Source organism: Photinus pyralis, unplaced genomic scaffold (genome assembly GCF_008802855.1).
Source record: "Photinus pyralis isolate 1611_PpyrPB1 unplaced genomic scaffold, Ppyr1.3 Ppyr1.4_LG6, whole genome shotgun sequence".
In the NCBI taxonomy this organism is placed as follows: domain Eukaryota; kingdom Metazoa; phylum Arthropoda; class Insecta; order Coleoptera; family Lampyridae; genus Photinus; species Photinus pyralis.
Genome location: NW_022170663.1, coordinates 29,257,951 through 29,272,838, shown reverse-complemented (window position 1 = coordinate 29,272,838; position 14,888 = coordinate 29,257,951). Strand labels below are relative to the sequence as shown.

The 14,888-nt window shown below is 33.9% G+C and overlaps 2 protein-coding genes across 4 annotated transcripts in view; both read right to left on the bottom strand.

Moving 5' to 3' along the window:
* Positions 1-14,888, bottom strand: part of LOC116173573 (longitudinals lacking protein, isoforms A/B/D/L) — a 291,506-nt gene that overhangs the window by 29,084 nt on the left and 247,534 nt on the right. The window contains exon 5 of one of the 3 annotated variants that reach the window (XM_031491115.1): positions 2,660-2,969. The exons of 1 other annotated variant lie outside the window; for it this stretch is intronic. In XM_031491115.1, coding sequence (XP_031346975.1) covers positions 2,692-2,969 — 278 coding nt within the window. In that variant the 3' untranslated portion in view covers positions 2,660-2,691. Of the gene's footprint in view, positions 1-2,659; positions 2,970-3,265; positions 3,549-14,888 lie in introns of those variants that run through there. One more of the 3 variants, XM_031491120.1, reaches the window with a different exon arrangement.
* LOC116173569 overlaps positions 1-14,888 on the bottom strand; it is a 222,877-nt gene that overhangs the window by 72,855 nt on the left and 135,134 nt on the right. The gene's annotated exons all lie outside the window — the stretch shown is intronic.

Sequence of the window (14,888 nt, the reverse complement as noted above, 5' to 3'; positions counted from 1 at the left end):
TTATACACTCTAATGAAAACCCTAATGCAAAATAACATAATGAAGTCATTCGTAAGAAGATGAATAATCATTAATTACATTTAACTGATCATGACTTCCTTTCTCCAAGAAAACCTTATTATGCTGCATACGTCTTAAAATACACATAATGAATGACACCAATATGGACCCTTGTTTTTTTTTAAACCAAGGACCCAAATCAACAATATGTTGTTAGGCATAAAACTAAATATAAGAAAACTTTTGACTTTTCAGGTTATTTTCATTATCATGGCCACACTACTGAACGGATGTGAAGTATACATCTCTTTAGGTATAAGCATAGTATAGGCAAAACGTATGGAAAACCTTTGGCTTGTTCATGCATGCATAAATTTAAGTCGAGCTTTAAGTAATTCGCGCAAACCGTTTTCGAGCAATTGCCGTTCGAGGAATTTGTCATTTGAGAAAATTTACTTTCGAGCAATTGATTTTCGAGCAAATGATTTCGAGCAATTGATTTCGAGCAATTGCATTCGAGGAACTTGTCGGCACCGGTTTTTTATAGCGCGTTGTAATAGAAAGAAGGTTTATTCTGCGTCGCGTATTTTCTTTAAGTAATCGACCCTCGGATTAAGTTCTTCAATTCTATCGCAATACTCGAAACTCGGATTTAATCTTTGATTTGAACGTCGTTACGATAATTTCCTTATTAGGACGCGAATTGCACCCAACTTTGGTTACGTACTTTCAACACAAAGATGTAACTTATTGCGGTATCTAAAATGTTATATTTTGTGCGCTCCCAGAAAAAAGCGGACAATAACTTCCTTTACAAACTTTGACTTCCGTAAGTGTCAGAAGTGCTAAAGTGATTAAATATGAACACAACCACTTTTACTACAACACGACTCCAGAAGACTACAACGACGTTGGCCATTGATCACAAATAAGAAGTAGGTGAACTCCTCGCTGGAAGAGTTCCCATCCCGCCATCCAGGACTGTCTAGTTTTAAGGTCCCATGTTATCATATTAGCCCATAGAATGTCAATTCTGATTGCTAATAAATATATTTTTAAAAAAATTTTATACTACGCGATCAAAAATGAGTTGCTGTCGAGTCACCTTTGGAATTATTGTTTACATGGGAAATCGTCTTAGACCATATAGTATACATGGACTGCTAATTGTAACTAAAATATGGTCAAGGACATCGCCTGGGTATGTGAGTTTCAGGGTAAACGAGTCTGTCCGAAATTGTCCGATGAGACACGATTTGAGACTGTCAACCTATAAATTAACAAATGTCAATTCATTAATCGTCTAGATATGGCAAAAAAAAAGCAAACCTGTTCTTATTTGTGGACGTATAGAAGAAAATCAAGAGTATTTAAAGTTTCCCGTACTACGCGGTTACTATAAAAGCTACTCTTTACGCCATCCAAGTGGTGTTCATACGACTTTATTTTACCCTGAGATTCACATACCCACGACTACAGTGCCCTCTATCCGTGACCACCCATTTTGTATTGAAAGCATAGCGCTAATAGCAGTCCATGTACTATATGGTCTAAGGAAATCGTAGCGTACTCCAAAGGCGACTCGACAGCAACTCATTTTTGACCGCCCGTTACACCGGCACAAAGACACAGAGCGATGGCTGATAGCATTTATGGTTGCTTTAATACCGCGTTTTGAAGTGATATTATTGCTGCCAGCAACAGCCTCATTGGTTTTTCCTTTGTCTCAATTATGAGCACAGATTTTTATTTGTTTTATAGTTTTTCACTAAAGTGTTACTATTTTCACTCGAAAGCGGGTTACGATATAGAACGCCGTTTTACCATTTATTTGTAAACTATATTAACAACTACAAAGTATAATACATCTGTAAAACGAAAATAGTACTACTTATTCTAATTGTTAAAAATAGTACCAACATTTTGAAAACAAAATTGCATTAAAAAAGGATTGTTACTGTTGCTTATTTTATTGGTTTATGAAGCGTACAAAAATGTTTAGCATTTATAATTTTACATATTTACATAATAGTCTACTTACATATGAAAAAGATTTCTTCCATGTTTGGCCATAAATCTTTTTATACGTACCAATTTCTGTAAAATTGTATCGTACTTAACATATGTACTTTCTCACAGTGTCAGTTATCCGTTATTTGATATATGTTTGTCTGTTAGATTCTTAAAACAAGCAAACTTGTATGGATCCACCTATAAAGCACCATGCATAAAAACCATATGAGATTTAATTGTAAATTTTCTTTTTGCCTTATATGGACACATAGTGCATTTAAAATTTCGTTCTTTTCCACAATCCAAGTTCTTGTGAGCCGTTAGTGATGCCAGGTTTTTATATTTCTTTAAACACTGGTTGCATGTAAAATCCTTAGACTCAGATGGATTTGTAGATTCTAAAAAAGGATTGAAACTATGTGTAAATTTCCAACAGTACCTTAACCTTATAAGCAAAATTGGTTTTAAAAATTGTGCAACTTTTGTTTTTGCCATGAAATTATTAACTAACGTAAATCTGTCAATAGATAAAAGCTGCGGTGATTTGACACGTAGTCAATAGTCCATTGATTACGAATAGAAAAAATATTTACGCTTTAAATTAACGTTCAAAAGCAAGTGGGAGGCGGGGGTGAAAAACCGAAAATAACACACAAGACATTTATTTCGATTCAGACCCTACTGAATATTAGCATGAGTTAGTACAGCATGTTTAAAGACACTTGGGCAAGTTTCAATGATCATTCCATTAATTTCAATTTTTCGCTGGTGGCGTTTTAAATGTTCCTTTCTTTTAAATTTGAACAGGCAATGTTTGCACTGATACTTCCGTTCTTGTCCGCATTCTGATTTAACGTGACGTGAAAGCGTGTCTTTTCGATTATACTTTCGATTACAAGCTCCACATTCATACAACCGCTTTTGCGAGGAGTACGCGTCCCATACGTATTGGTCACCTAAAAAGAATGTATTAAGCATAATTGTTGCATAACTATAAGTAAGGACAGGGGAGAAACAATATTATTTCCATTCTAACACACTTGTAATAGGAATGGAAGTGGATGCCATTTCTGTAACAATTATTCATATCAAAACATTACTTGTTACATTACATGTAACACTGACAACTACAACAACATTGTTCAGCACGTACCACTTATACAGTATGTTTCTAATCTCATTTTAAGATTGCATTATATGCAAAAACGAATTCATACTCACCTATTAAAAAAAAATGAAAATGTTTCTAGGTTTATGCATTTATTTTTACAATAAAAATTACAAAACAAATATATTGTCGCATGAATTTGTGTGGGTTTCAAGATGTTTTTTAAGATATTCTCGACGTTTAAAACCTCTTTGACATATGTTACATTGAAAACTAAAGGATACCCCACATTCGTGATGAAAGTGGCGGGATAAATGTGATTTATTTTTATAAGATGTGCCACATTTCACACAAGCGTATCTCCCTTCTTCGTTGGCCATTACGATATTACGAAGACGTGGTTCTCGACTTTTGGGAAACAAATTATCTGAAACAATTGGAATTTAGAAATGTTATGTAATTACATGTCACATATCATTTCCAAGGTGCATGGAAATCACAATAGCAATCGTCGTATGCGTATTTTTAATTGATTTAAACTATGGAATATGCTTTCACAATGTTAACACACAAATTTTACAACATATTTACTTATCTGACCATTTTATTAAAAAAACTGCAAATTAGGGGGAAACAGTACGCTTTGAGTAAAAAAAGCACATAAACGATTCAATTTAATTTGACAATCTAGCAGCATGTTTCAATAATAAGTGTCGTTTTAGACACCCTTTTGTTTTAGCTTTGTATTGACAACCCGCCATAAAACAGGAAAACTGAGGATCACCTCCACATTGGTATTTAACGTGAGTGTACAGACTTCCTTTTTTCCTAAAAGTTCGATGGCAAACGTTACATTCAAACTTTGGATAATCGCCACATTCTTTCCTTGCATGCGCCAAGGCAGTAGCCTTTCGCTTATATGAAGAACCGCATTTACAACAAAGAAACCGGCCGCTGGCATCAATGTAATATAAAGAATCTAAAACAGAAGATGCAATGAAATAAATTCGTTACCGGTTCATATTTTCAAATTATAATAAGCTTGATAGCGTATGTAATATATTGCTGGAAATGCTTTCATACTATAGATTAATGTTGTTGCTGTCTTAATTTATTATTTTCCAAAATATATTATGCGGACTAATTATGCTTCACTGTGGTCTTCTTCGTCCAAGGCCATATTATTACACGTACTTTACATGTAAATTATACAGAGTGTAAGAACCGGTTTACGCACCATAGTGGTTTCAATGCTAATCCCTTTATATCGAAATATTTGCTCCCCTAATTCATTGAGAACAAAGTTGTAAATATAGATTTCTTGTAACTTGAAAAATTCTGCGTCTGCTCATGTCCTCATGTATTATTTTTCAATTCGGGAAACCGGAAAAAAATAAATAAATTTAGTATTTGCGTAAAAATATAATTTTTGTTTCAATAATTATAATTATATTATATAATTTCCGAAACTTCTCCGATGTCCCACAACAAAAGATAACAAAGGGGCACATGAATAGACGCAAAATTTTACAATCTACAAAAAATTTAATTATAACTTTGCTGTAAAATAATTAGGGGGAAAAATATTTCACTATAAAAAAATTATCATTGAAAACCCTATGGTGTGTAAACCGTTTTTACAACCTGTATGTAGCAATACATTACAAAAAGCGATTATCAAGTATTCTGAAGATGGTTTACAATATTATGCAGTAAGAATAGTGCGCATTTGTAAAGTTTTCATGTAAAAATTCGGCAGGACATTTTATGCCAACATTTCTATACGCAAACTTCAGCATGTTTCAAAACAATTCCACCTAACATTTAATCTAATAGCATAATATAGATATAAAAATACAGAATAAGCGCTCTGTCTTGTAAAAATACATTTAAATTGCCCCTAGAAATTTGATCGTCTAAACAGAGATATAAATGGCAAATGTATTGCAGATACTACAGGTTTGAACTGTATTAACAAAAAAAAATGCAAATAAACGCACTATGTAGGATTATCCACCAGATGTGAAAAGCATATAATATGTTAAGGTACCTATGTCATTTTATTATACTGTTAACTACACATAAATTAAAAATAATTTAATGTACTAATATGCATGTCACTGTGGCAGATTATGTTTATATAAGATATGGGTTTTCAAATCGTACTTTCGTTTGAATTTATACGAACAAATTGCGCAAGAAAACAACCTTTCTTTTCCACAATCCAAATGTAAATGAGCACTCAAACTTCGCGCATTTTTGTAGAGTTTTCCACAACGAGGGCAGGTAGGCTTGCTGTTTTTTAGATCTTCGAAGTTAGATCCGAAAGAAGAGTCTAAAAAGAGACCAAATTAGATATTAAAAAAATTGAATGTGCTACATAACAAAAACAAGAAATGTATGTCGAAAAACGAACAATAGTTTGTATTTTCTTCAAAATAATATAATTCTGTTGTAAATTATTACAATCATGGTCAATTTGTAATTAGATATTATTACTAAAGGTATCGTATTTTCTTTTTCAGCTTGCATTATAAATTTGCTCTAATTACTTCAGTATCTCATTATGCTTGGTTAAACAGTGTCTCTTTAAATCATATCTTCTTTTGCATCTGTATGTACAAGTCGAACACTCGATTAATCGACCCTTCCCACAATCTAATCTTTGGTGTGCACCGAGAGATTGCGTGTTTTTATATACTTTTTTGCAACGATCACACACCGCCTCCTTTTCGGATACAAGAGGAGCACATTGAAAATCAAGCGCTGAAAAAGAATTAGTTAGATTCTCTAAACAGTAAATTGTTAGCACAGCAGTACTGGTGCGTCTCCCAAGTTCAAGTATTCTTGGAAGTCGGGTACATAAACATGGTCCTTAACATACCATCAAAGGAATAAATCACAAGGCGTTAGATCGGGAGATCCGGGGAGAGGGCATGCGAACAGAGCTGAGTCATCTGTACTGGTACTTTGTCCACAATCAACTTTTTTTAATCAGCAAGCTAAAATGTAGGAAAGCCGAACTGTTATAATTATGCTGTATATTACGCTTACAGGGGAACAGAACAGGGTGCGCTAAATCAAGTCATATTGCATGAGTAACTTATATAGACATTGTGTTAAATAGTGAGGACACGATTTCAAACAAAAAGTACCGAAAGAATCACTTAGTCTTGAAGAAAGAAGACGAGGAGATTCTCCAACTATACCTATACTGATTATAAGTTGTAATCAATCTGAAAAGAGCCCTTTCCAAAATCATAAATCATAAATTTCACATTCACATATTCAAATTAGGTTGGCTACATGCGGCAGATTTATACGCAGAGGCGGCAGAGGGTCTTTCAAAAACTGTCAAGTCTGTATGATAATTATCGGAATCTGTTTGGTGACGATGTAGAAAAATAAAGGAACGCTGTAGTTTTAAGATAATGAAACTTTTTATATTCACTCCAAAATGGAGTTTATTAAACAAAATTTCGTTCAACTGAGTATTAGCACAATGGAAAATTGTAAACCCATAGCGTAATCTTGTATTATAATAACGTTAGATTTTGAACCACTTTTAAAACCCGTACTTTACGACAGACGTCTGCTCACTTCAATCGTCAACTCAATAATATTAATAATGAAATGATATCTTTTTCATGTAAATTTATTACAAGGATATTTACAACAGATTTATAATATAATAGACTATTAAATAATTTGAATTACGTGTCACTAGCAAAACACACAAAGCACGTTAAAAATATAATAAATAATTCCTGTGTGTCAATTTACTTAATGCGATGCTTGATGATTAGATGATGTTTAAGATACCTAAGTACCTTAAACTTATGACTGCATATGTGGCAACTATATTTAGGTTCAATACCACACTCGTACTTGACATGGCTGTTAAGGTGTTTTTTATGTTTATACGAAGAGGTGCATTTCGTACAACTATATCTTCCTTGACCATCTCGAACATACGATAAAGTGTGACCTAAAATGACTGTGTAAATTAAATACCCATAAATCATATATTAGGTAAATAAAATAACTGTATTAAATAAAGGATCATAACCTTCCCCCCGCCCCCCACCCCACCTAATAATCCAGTATAGCATTCATAAACAACGACCAAGTGCATAATTATGTCAATTTGACATCGTTTATTATGTTATACTCGTGACTTATGTTTTATGTCTACAACAAGTGAACTAGTCAGTAAATAGACAATTTTTAATCTTGTACAAAATAATACATCCCTGAAAATTTAAATGTAATCAAAATCCATCTTCATTATTTTTACTTAATACCGTGCTTCACTATGAGATGATGTTTAAGAAATCTGAGTATCTTGAATTTGTGACCACATACGTCGCACGTAAATTTTGGAGCAATACCACACTCATATTTTAAATGACTGGTGAGATGATGCTTGTGTTTATACGTTGAGCTACATTTCATACAATGAAACCTTCCATCCGCATCTTGACGATAAGTTGATGTTTGACCTACAATCACACACTACATTAAAATTTTGTAGATAGCTTATCAAAAGATCTGGAGTCCAATTATTTCACTAGTTACCATTTTATTATTTCTATTTGGAAGATTTTATAGATAACTTACACGCCTACCATTCCTATTCTTGCGAATAACTGTCCCAGAAATAAGACAATATTGCGGTTTATAGCTATGGTTCATCGAGCAAAGCCTACGACTGTTACAAGGCACAATTCCAACTACGGTTTCTTGTGTAACAGATTTAAATGTATTACTCATACTTCACCATACGATTACTTAATATGATTTTTTTTTAATAATTTGTTTTTCTTTAAATGTATTCAGGGGCAGTTATTAACTTTTTTTTTTTTGAAATTTCACTTTTCTTTTTTTTTATCTCTCAATTTTCTTTTGTTATTAATGCACAATGCTTTGTATGTTCTATATATATTTAAGTTGACCTGTAAATGGATGCGTTCTGTTGGTCAATAAACTATTATTGTTAATACAATTTCCTCACGTTGGTACATTTTAAATCTGCTTTCTTAATCTATGTTTCTTACGTTCATAATTAATTCTTCGGAAAAACCATTGTAAACAGCAATTTCTTTAATGGTGTGCAATTTTTTAATGTACTTTTCGCGTGAAACTGGAAAATTAATTAACCTATGGACCAAAAAGTTAAATGAAGCATGTTTTGTTTATGCTGTATACACTTATACAGTGTCCCATTTAATCTCATACAGTCTTATCTTGCAAACAGTAATACAGTAATACAGATGTAGTGCAATATGAGGTTCCTCAAGGAACTGTATTGGGACCAATCCTTTTTAACCTGAACTTCATACTAGTGGTAAAATATTTCGTTTTGCTGATGATACAGTTGTGTTGTACAATCACTCTTCTTGGAATTGAAAACTGCGTAAAACATATTTTATAAACTTATTGATAATTTTTAGTATAAATTATTAACAATCAATTATGATAAAACCCATTTTCGTGCAATGCCGAGTCGTTACTTACTAAAATTCACTCTGTAATTAGGCGCAAGCATGTTGAGGACCCAGAACAAGAGAGGCATGATAAATAAATAAATAAAATATCATAAACATCCGGGTTCCGAGTACCACCACGTAGACGTAGCAGTAGACTCGTAAATACCTACTTATCCAATTTTCTAGACGAGCTAGAAAACAATTTATTATGGATTGGTTCAATAACAAAATCCAAACGAGGCGCGTCGCCAACGCATTAATGCTGTCTAATAGAGCACATACTTATAAATTTCCAAAGGGTCATTATGACCTACAGGCCAGGTGGTAATCGCCACCTGCCCCCCCCGGGCCAGTCCGCCCATACAAATCCTTCAAAAATGTGTTCCTTAACGTTGCGAATGTTTGGGGACAAGATTAATAAATCGTGCTGCATTGCTAAAGTTCCAGTGTTCTATGTAAGAAGCAAAATTTATTGCGCATTAGCCTGATGGCTTTCTATATTGATGCGGCATACTTACGTATATAATTACTATAATATACAATATTTTAAAGAATATATATATATATATATATATATATATATATATATATATGTGTAGTTACAAATAAGTGCTACATACTTGTTTCATATTTTCGTTTATTCCATGATGATGGTTAAAGAAAATACATATTAAGTTGGTGCCTTAGTAGTACAACGTTATATTGCGGTTATTAGCTGATACTTTACTTTACACTTATAATGTATTGCACAAAAGATCTCACTTCTCTAAAAATTTTTTATGCTTATTAAAATAGTGTTGTTTCAAGTTTCCTTTCGTCTTCGATTTGTAACAACAATTTATAATTGGGCATGAAAATCGAGGTTCTTTACCACACTCATACTTTAAGTGAGCCCATAGATTTTTCTTGTATGTGTAACCTCTATAGCACTGATGACATTGAAATTTTTGCTTGTTTGTAGTTATATTAACCAGATGGCCTAAAACTTAAATTTTAGAAAATTGTATTTCTTACAAAACGCTATACATAACACACCCAAAAATAATCGTCGTCGTGGAAGTGTATTGTTTCAAAAGGATAAATAGCAAACATTATAATAGTATATAGGTACAGCATGTATAATACAAAATTAAGTACTTTAGTGATTAATAATTGTTATATGATACATATCCTTAATAATTAGTAATTACATTTGTAATTATTAATCAACAAAGTTTCTAGTAACAAAACTTTAACACTGACTATACCTCTAGGAGTACATTTTTATGGCAATAACGGATGCTACCATTAAATAACTGACTATAATGTTCTCTTTGTACACTGGATAATTACGTGTAGCTAGAACGGTGAATCTTCCAAATATGATTTTTTAAATGACCTTTCTGAAACGCCATGTAACTACAAAAAGAACAGCTAAACAATCTTTGTTTATGACATTCGTACCGTTGGTGTCTAATCAATGTCTTCTTGTGTTTATAAGTTTTTCCACATTCACAACAGAACTGTCTCTCAATTTTAAAGTTAAGACCTGAAAATAAGTTTAAATTAATAAATAGTTATTTCACAATGCGTTACGAAACTGGTATTTTAAACAAAAATAATTTAGGTATATATCCGTCGGTGGCGCTATTTCGTATGCCACGTCGAAGTTTCAAATGTTTTGTCCGTTCCGTGAGTTTGTAGCATTGGTACAATGTAAAAGAGTACGGAAATTTTTATTATTAATTTATTTACGGACATAACATAAATTGGCGACGATGAAGATTGGTAAAAGACATTTCTGCAATTATTGATGGTTGTGATTTTAGTAGATCCGTCGACGTTTTTGTATTGGCATGTTTTGTCACATTTGAAGTACACTTCGAGGAGTTGACGCTAGCAATATTTTGAATTAAGGGAGAGGAAGATTATACTCATTACAATGGCTTTGTTAGGCAATATGCCGGAATTCCAGGATACGGACGACTTTAACTTCTACAACGAGAGGCTAGAGCAATTTTTCGTAGCAAACTCGATAGCAGATAATAAGAAAGTAGCCGTACCAATTACTACATTAAGCCCAACGGTTTATACAGTTCTACGTGATATATGCGATCCCCATCTTCCACACGTTAAAACCTATGAGGAAATTTGCAAGGTATACTAAGAAAGTTTCAACCTTCAATGAGAGAATTAATTTTTACAACGCGTAACAAAATTTTAATGAGCCAGTATCAGCGTGGTATGCAGATTGCCATAAATTGCAATTTTGAGGCGGTAATGAAGGACAAGTTTGTAACAGCAATGTGTAAGGGGAAGCTGCTAGACCGGATGTGTAAAGAGGATCCGACAGCCAAAATGGTGGACGAGTTATTAGAAATCGCCACGAAATAGGAAGCTGCGTTAAGTATGACGAGTACGAGGGAGATGTTTCAGGTTTCAGGGTTCAAAACAAACAGTTCCACAGGTCGACGTAAATAGTTGCAGGTCAAACACAACAGATTAACTCCTCCAACATTGCGTAAACGTTCATTCTCCCATGTTGCCGTACACATTTTTAATCAATTCTCTTATGAGATTATGCACTACAGTAAAACCAAATCTAAAAGTTTCCTCCTTGAATACCTCACATCTACTGAAAGTTACAATTAAGTTACGTTGGTTGTGCCGCTGTTGTTCGTTAATTTCCGTCGTATGTTATATTAATTTGTATGTAAATTGGTCCTTATGAAGCTTTACTAGTTCATTGTAAAACTGGCCGAATCTAGGGTTAAGTGGTAGAACAGCCCTAGGCTGAACTTTGCCCTAAAATCAATGCTTTGATTAATGTGAATACACAAAGATGCAATAAAGACCATATTATTATTATTAAATATCGAATGTGTTACTCTTAACGCCAATTTAATTTAATCTTACAAAATACACTTTATAGGTAACAAAAATGCATCAAAGTCTTGGACATTGAGAAAATGCTCTTAATCTTGTTCCCAATGATCTTGGTGTATGAATAACGATTTTGACGTGTTTTGATCAAAATCCATGTGATCACCAAACATGCATCAAATTCATGTGTTGGTCATTAAGGTAATGTTCTTGGTCTTTTTCCTAACGATCTCAGTGCAAGAATAACGATTTTGACATGTTGTGATCAAAAGCCACCTGGTCGCCAAAAATAGATCAAATTCATGTTTTGGTTACATTGAATTGTTGCACATCCAAGAGTCATAGGGAATAATCTAGCGAAAGTTCGAACTGGATACATGACCTAGGGAATGAAATACGTTGATTTGTATTATATTGAACCCACAGTTTTTCCTGTTCGCTATTGACTTGAAGTTCTATAACTTTTGTTCCTGTTGAACCAGCTTCCCGAAAATCAATAGCGTCCGTCCTTAATGTCCCGTAAAAGTAAAGTACCCGTACACCAAATTTCAACACAATCGGCCACTTTTAAAAAGAGTTATAGCGCACACGGACGGACGACAACACAAAACTATAAAGGATCTGAGGATCCTTAATAATTCAAAACACCACTAACTACCTAACTAACAAACTCGTGGGATTTAGCAATCATTTCGGAAAGAATGTACTGTATTAAATTTTATCAGACATCTATATTTTAAGGGTTGGCCGCTCCACCTAAAGGAATGTGAAAGCGAGTTTAAATTTGACTCCCCATCACAACAAAACTAACGCCGTTGTTCAAACGTCTTTTTTATACTAAAAATTAATTTGTTAGGATTGCACCAGAATATTATGCTGTTTATTACACTTCCCAATGGGCAAGCATATATTCGATTCTGTTTGAATATCAATTTGCGGTGTAGAAAGTTATCTGATTTATTAAAAATATCTTTAAAAAACTAAAAATTATACTCGATTTTATTTCTTTCAATTTACAAGAAGTGTGTGCGTTTTACACCTAAAGATTATAATGCTTCAACTTTAAATGCTGTTCGAGAACATATTTTCGTCTACATTGATAGGCACACAAAGAACACACAAAGTCCTTATCTTTTCCGCAATCCTGTCGCAAGTGAGATTTCAAGCTTGATATGTTTTTATACTGTTTTTCACAATTTGGGCAGAAAACTCTAGTATCTGAAAACAAAATAAATGAATGGAAGGTACACGACATAAATAGTAACAAGTAATTGTAATAGTAGTCGAGTTTAAAAAACGTAAGAAACAATACATTTTGCAGGTATAAACTCAATGCTTAGATACCCGGCAACCAAACTGATAAAAAATTCTTTATACACCACTAGCTTATGATGACATGATTATTAACCTTTTTTTCACTTTCACGTCAGCTTTTGAAAGTGGTTAATAATGAAATCATTATTAATCAGTAGTCAATAATTAGAACTGTCACACTGTCACTTGTAGTGATCAAAACCTGAAATTTCGCACAATAAACGTTTAGACAAGTTCTCTAACATCAATCATTGCAACTTCCTCTATTTCCAGAGAAATTACATACTTATATGAGTTATAACTGTCACATATTGAAAAGATTCCAACCAAATTTATTTGAAAATATGTCAATGACAGAGCAAAATACTGCCTACTTGACTTTTACTTCCACGCACTTGAGTGAAATTTGAAATAAACAAAAAAAATTCAAACCGTTCATTTTCTGAGGGCTTCAAGTACTAGCGTATAGTGTAAGAATAGAATACACTACGGTACTAGTAGTGAAAAGAATAATATACATATATACCAAGGTAAAGAAGTTAATTAGGTAATCTTGGCATTGAAGCAATAATACTAGACTTCTCTACCTTGGTATACACGAGGGTGAATCAAATATAAGAGACTTATTGATCCTGATTCAAACTTTAAAGTCCCGCACTCTAGAGGTGTTGGGCGGCGATATCAGGAGTGGAGAAAGCAATTGCTCGGCATTGTCCGTTCATTTGTGTGCCAGTTATCACGATGCCTGAAGAAGAAGTGCGCGTCTCTGTTACGCAGCGCATTATTATTGTTTCTCGCTCAGGAAGGCGCCAACCCAACCGAGGATATATGAAACATTTTAAGGAAGAGACGCTTCCAAAAGCTCGAGTGTTTGCATGGCATGGCACAAACAATTCGCAGAAGGCCGTGAGCGCGTCAAGAACGAGAGTTACGATCGTCGACCACACACCAGCATCACAGGCAATAACATTCGTCGCGTTCGACAACTTCTTAAGCAAAAACTGAATCGCCTGTAGGTATGTGAGCGACTCCTAGTTGAATTTCAGAAGGAGGGAGATCATATTGCCACCACTGATGAAACCTGAGTCACTCACTCACTCACTCACACTCTGGGTCCTATTCTTGAACGTGTGACTTCCGTGTGAGTGAGTAGATTTTCATAATCTCGTCTATTCTTGACACTTTACGCCAATTTTTCCAATCTCCAGTGCTATATATTCAAAGTCGCCGTACCTGCCTGCCACTTCTCCTGTATATCTTTATTCGTAAAATTAGTGGATGTTTTCCCGGTCACGAAGGTTTTATTTTTGTTTAAATGCAGATAGTAGTATGAGTTTTTGCTCTTCTGAAGTGCGAGACATAATTTACTTTTAAATTTGAATTGATTGCTTTAAATGGCAAACGCAAGCGCATTGAATCACACTTTGACAAATCCAAACGGGCGGTTTTAATTTGGTGTGAAGAATACGAAATTTGGTGAGCGAGCGAGTCTCCGATGAGAAAGTCACATACTCACCGATTTTTCTCGAGCGGTTCAAGAATAGGGGTCTCTGTCCTTAAGAGGATTGGAGACCACGTGACATTTTCATGCGTAAACAAACAGTCCCCTTACGTCTCCATCGAAGGTGTTACCCCAATTCTCATTACAGTGTAATCTTACATCTACCAGCGTATATTCATCTCTGTCACACAAATTGTATTCCAGAACTCGTTGCTTCAGAATACGCGCGGCGTAGTAGCATGCGCTTTTTACACTATGGCAACACTGCTGCGCTTTGACATTTGAGTGATCAAAACCATAGAGGAAATACACCTCTATGTCTATGTCAAAACAAAATAAAAAGGTTAGGCTAAGTTCGACTTTTAAAGTAGCTATTTGCAACAAAAATGATAGCTCATTGCTTAATTTTTGAAACAAAAGCAAGAAAAACGTGTATTCACCGGATAGGTGCTCTAGTACCCAACGAAAAAATAAATGTTTAGGCTTGGAATGTATGGAAAATTCTGCTTCTGTTTTGCTTTTTTTTGGAAACACTGCAAAATATGTCCTGTAGTAACACAAAACAATGTTTTGTACCTACAACATTACATTTGCAAGTAAT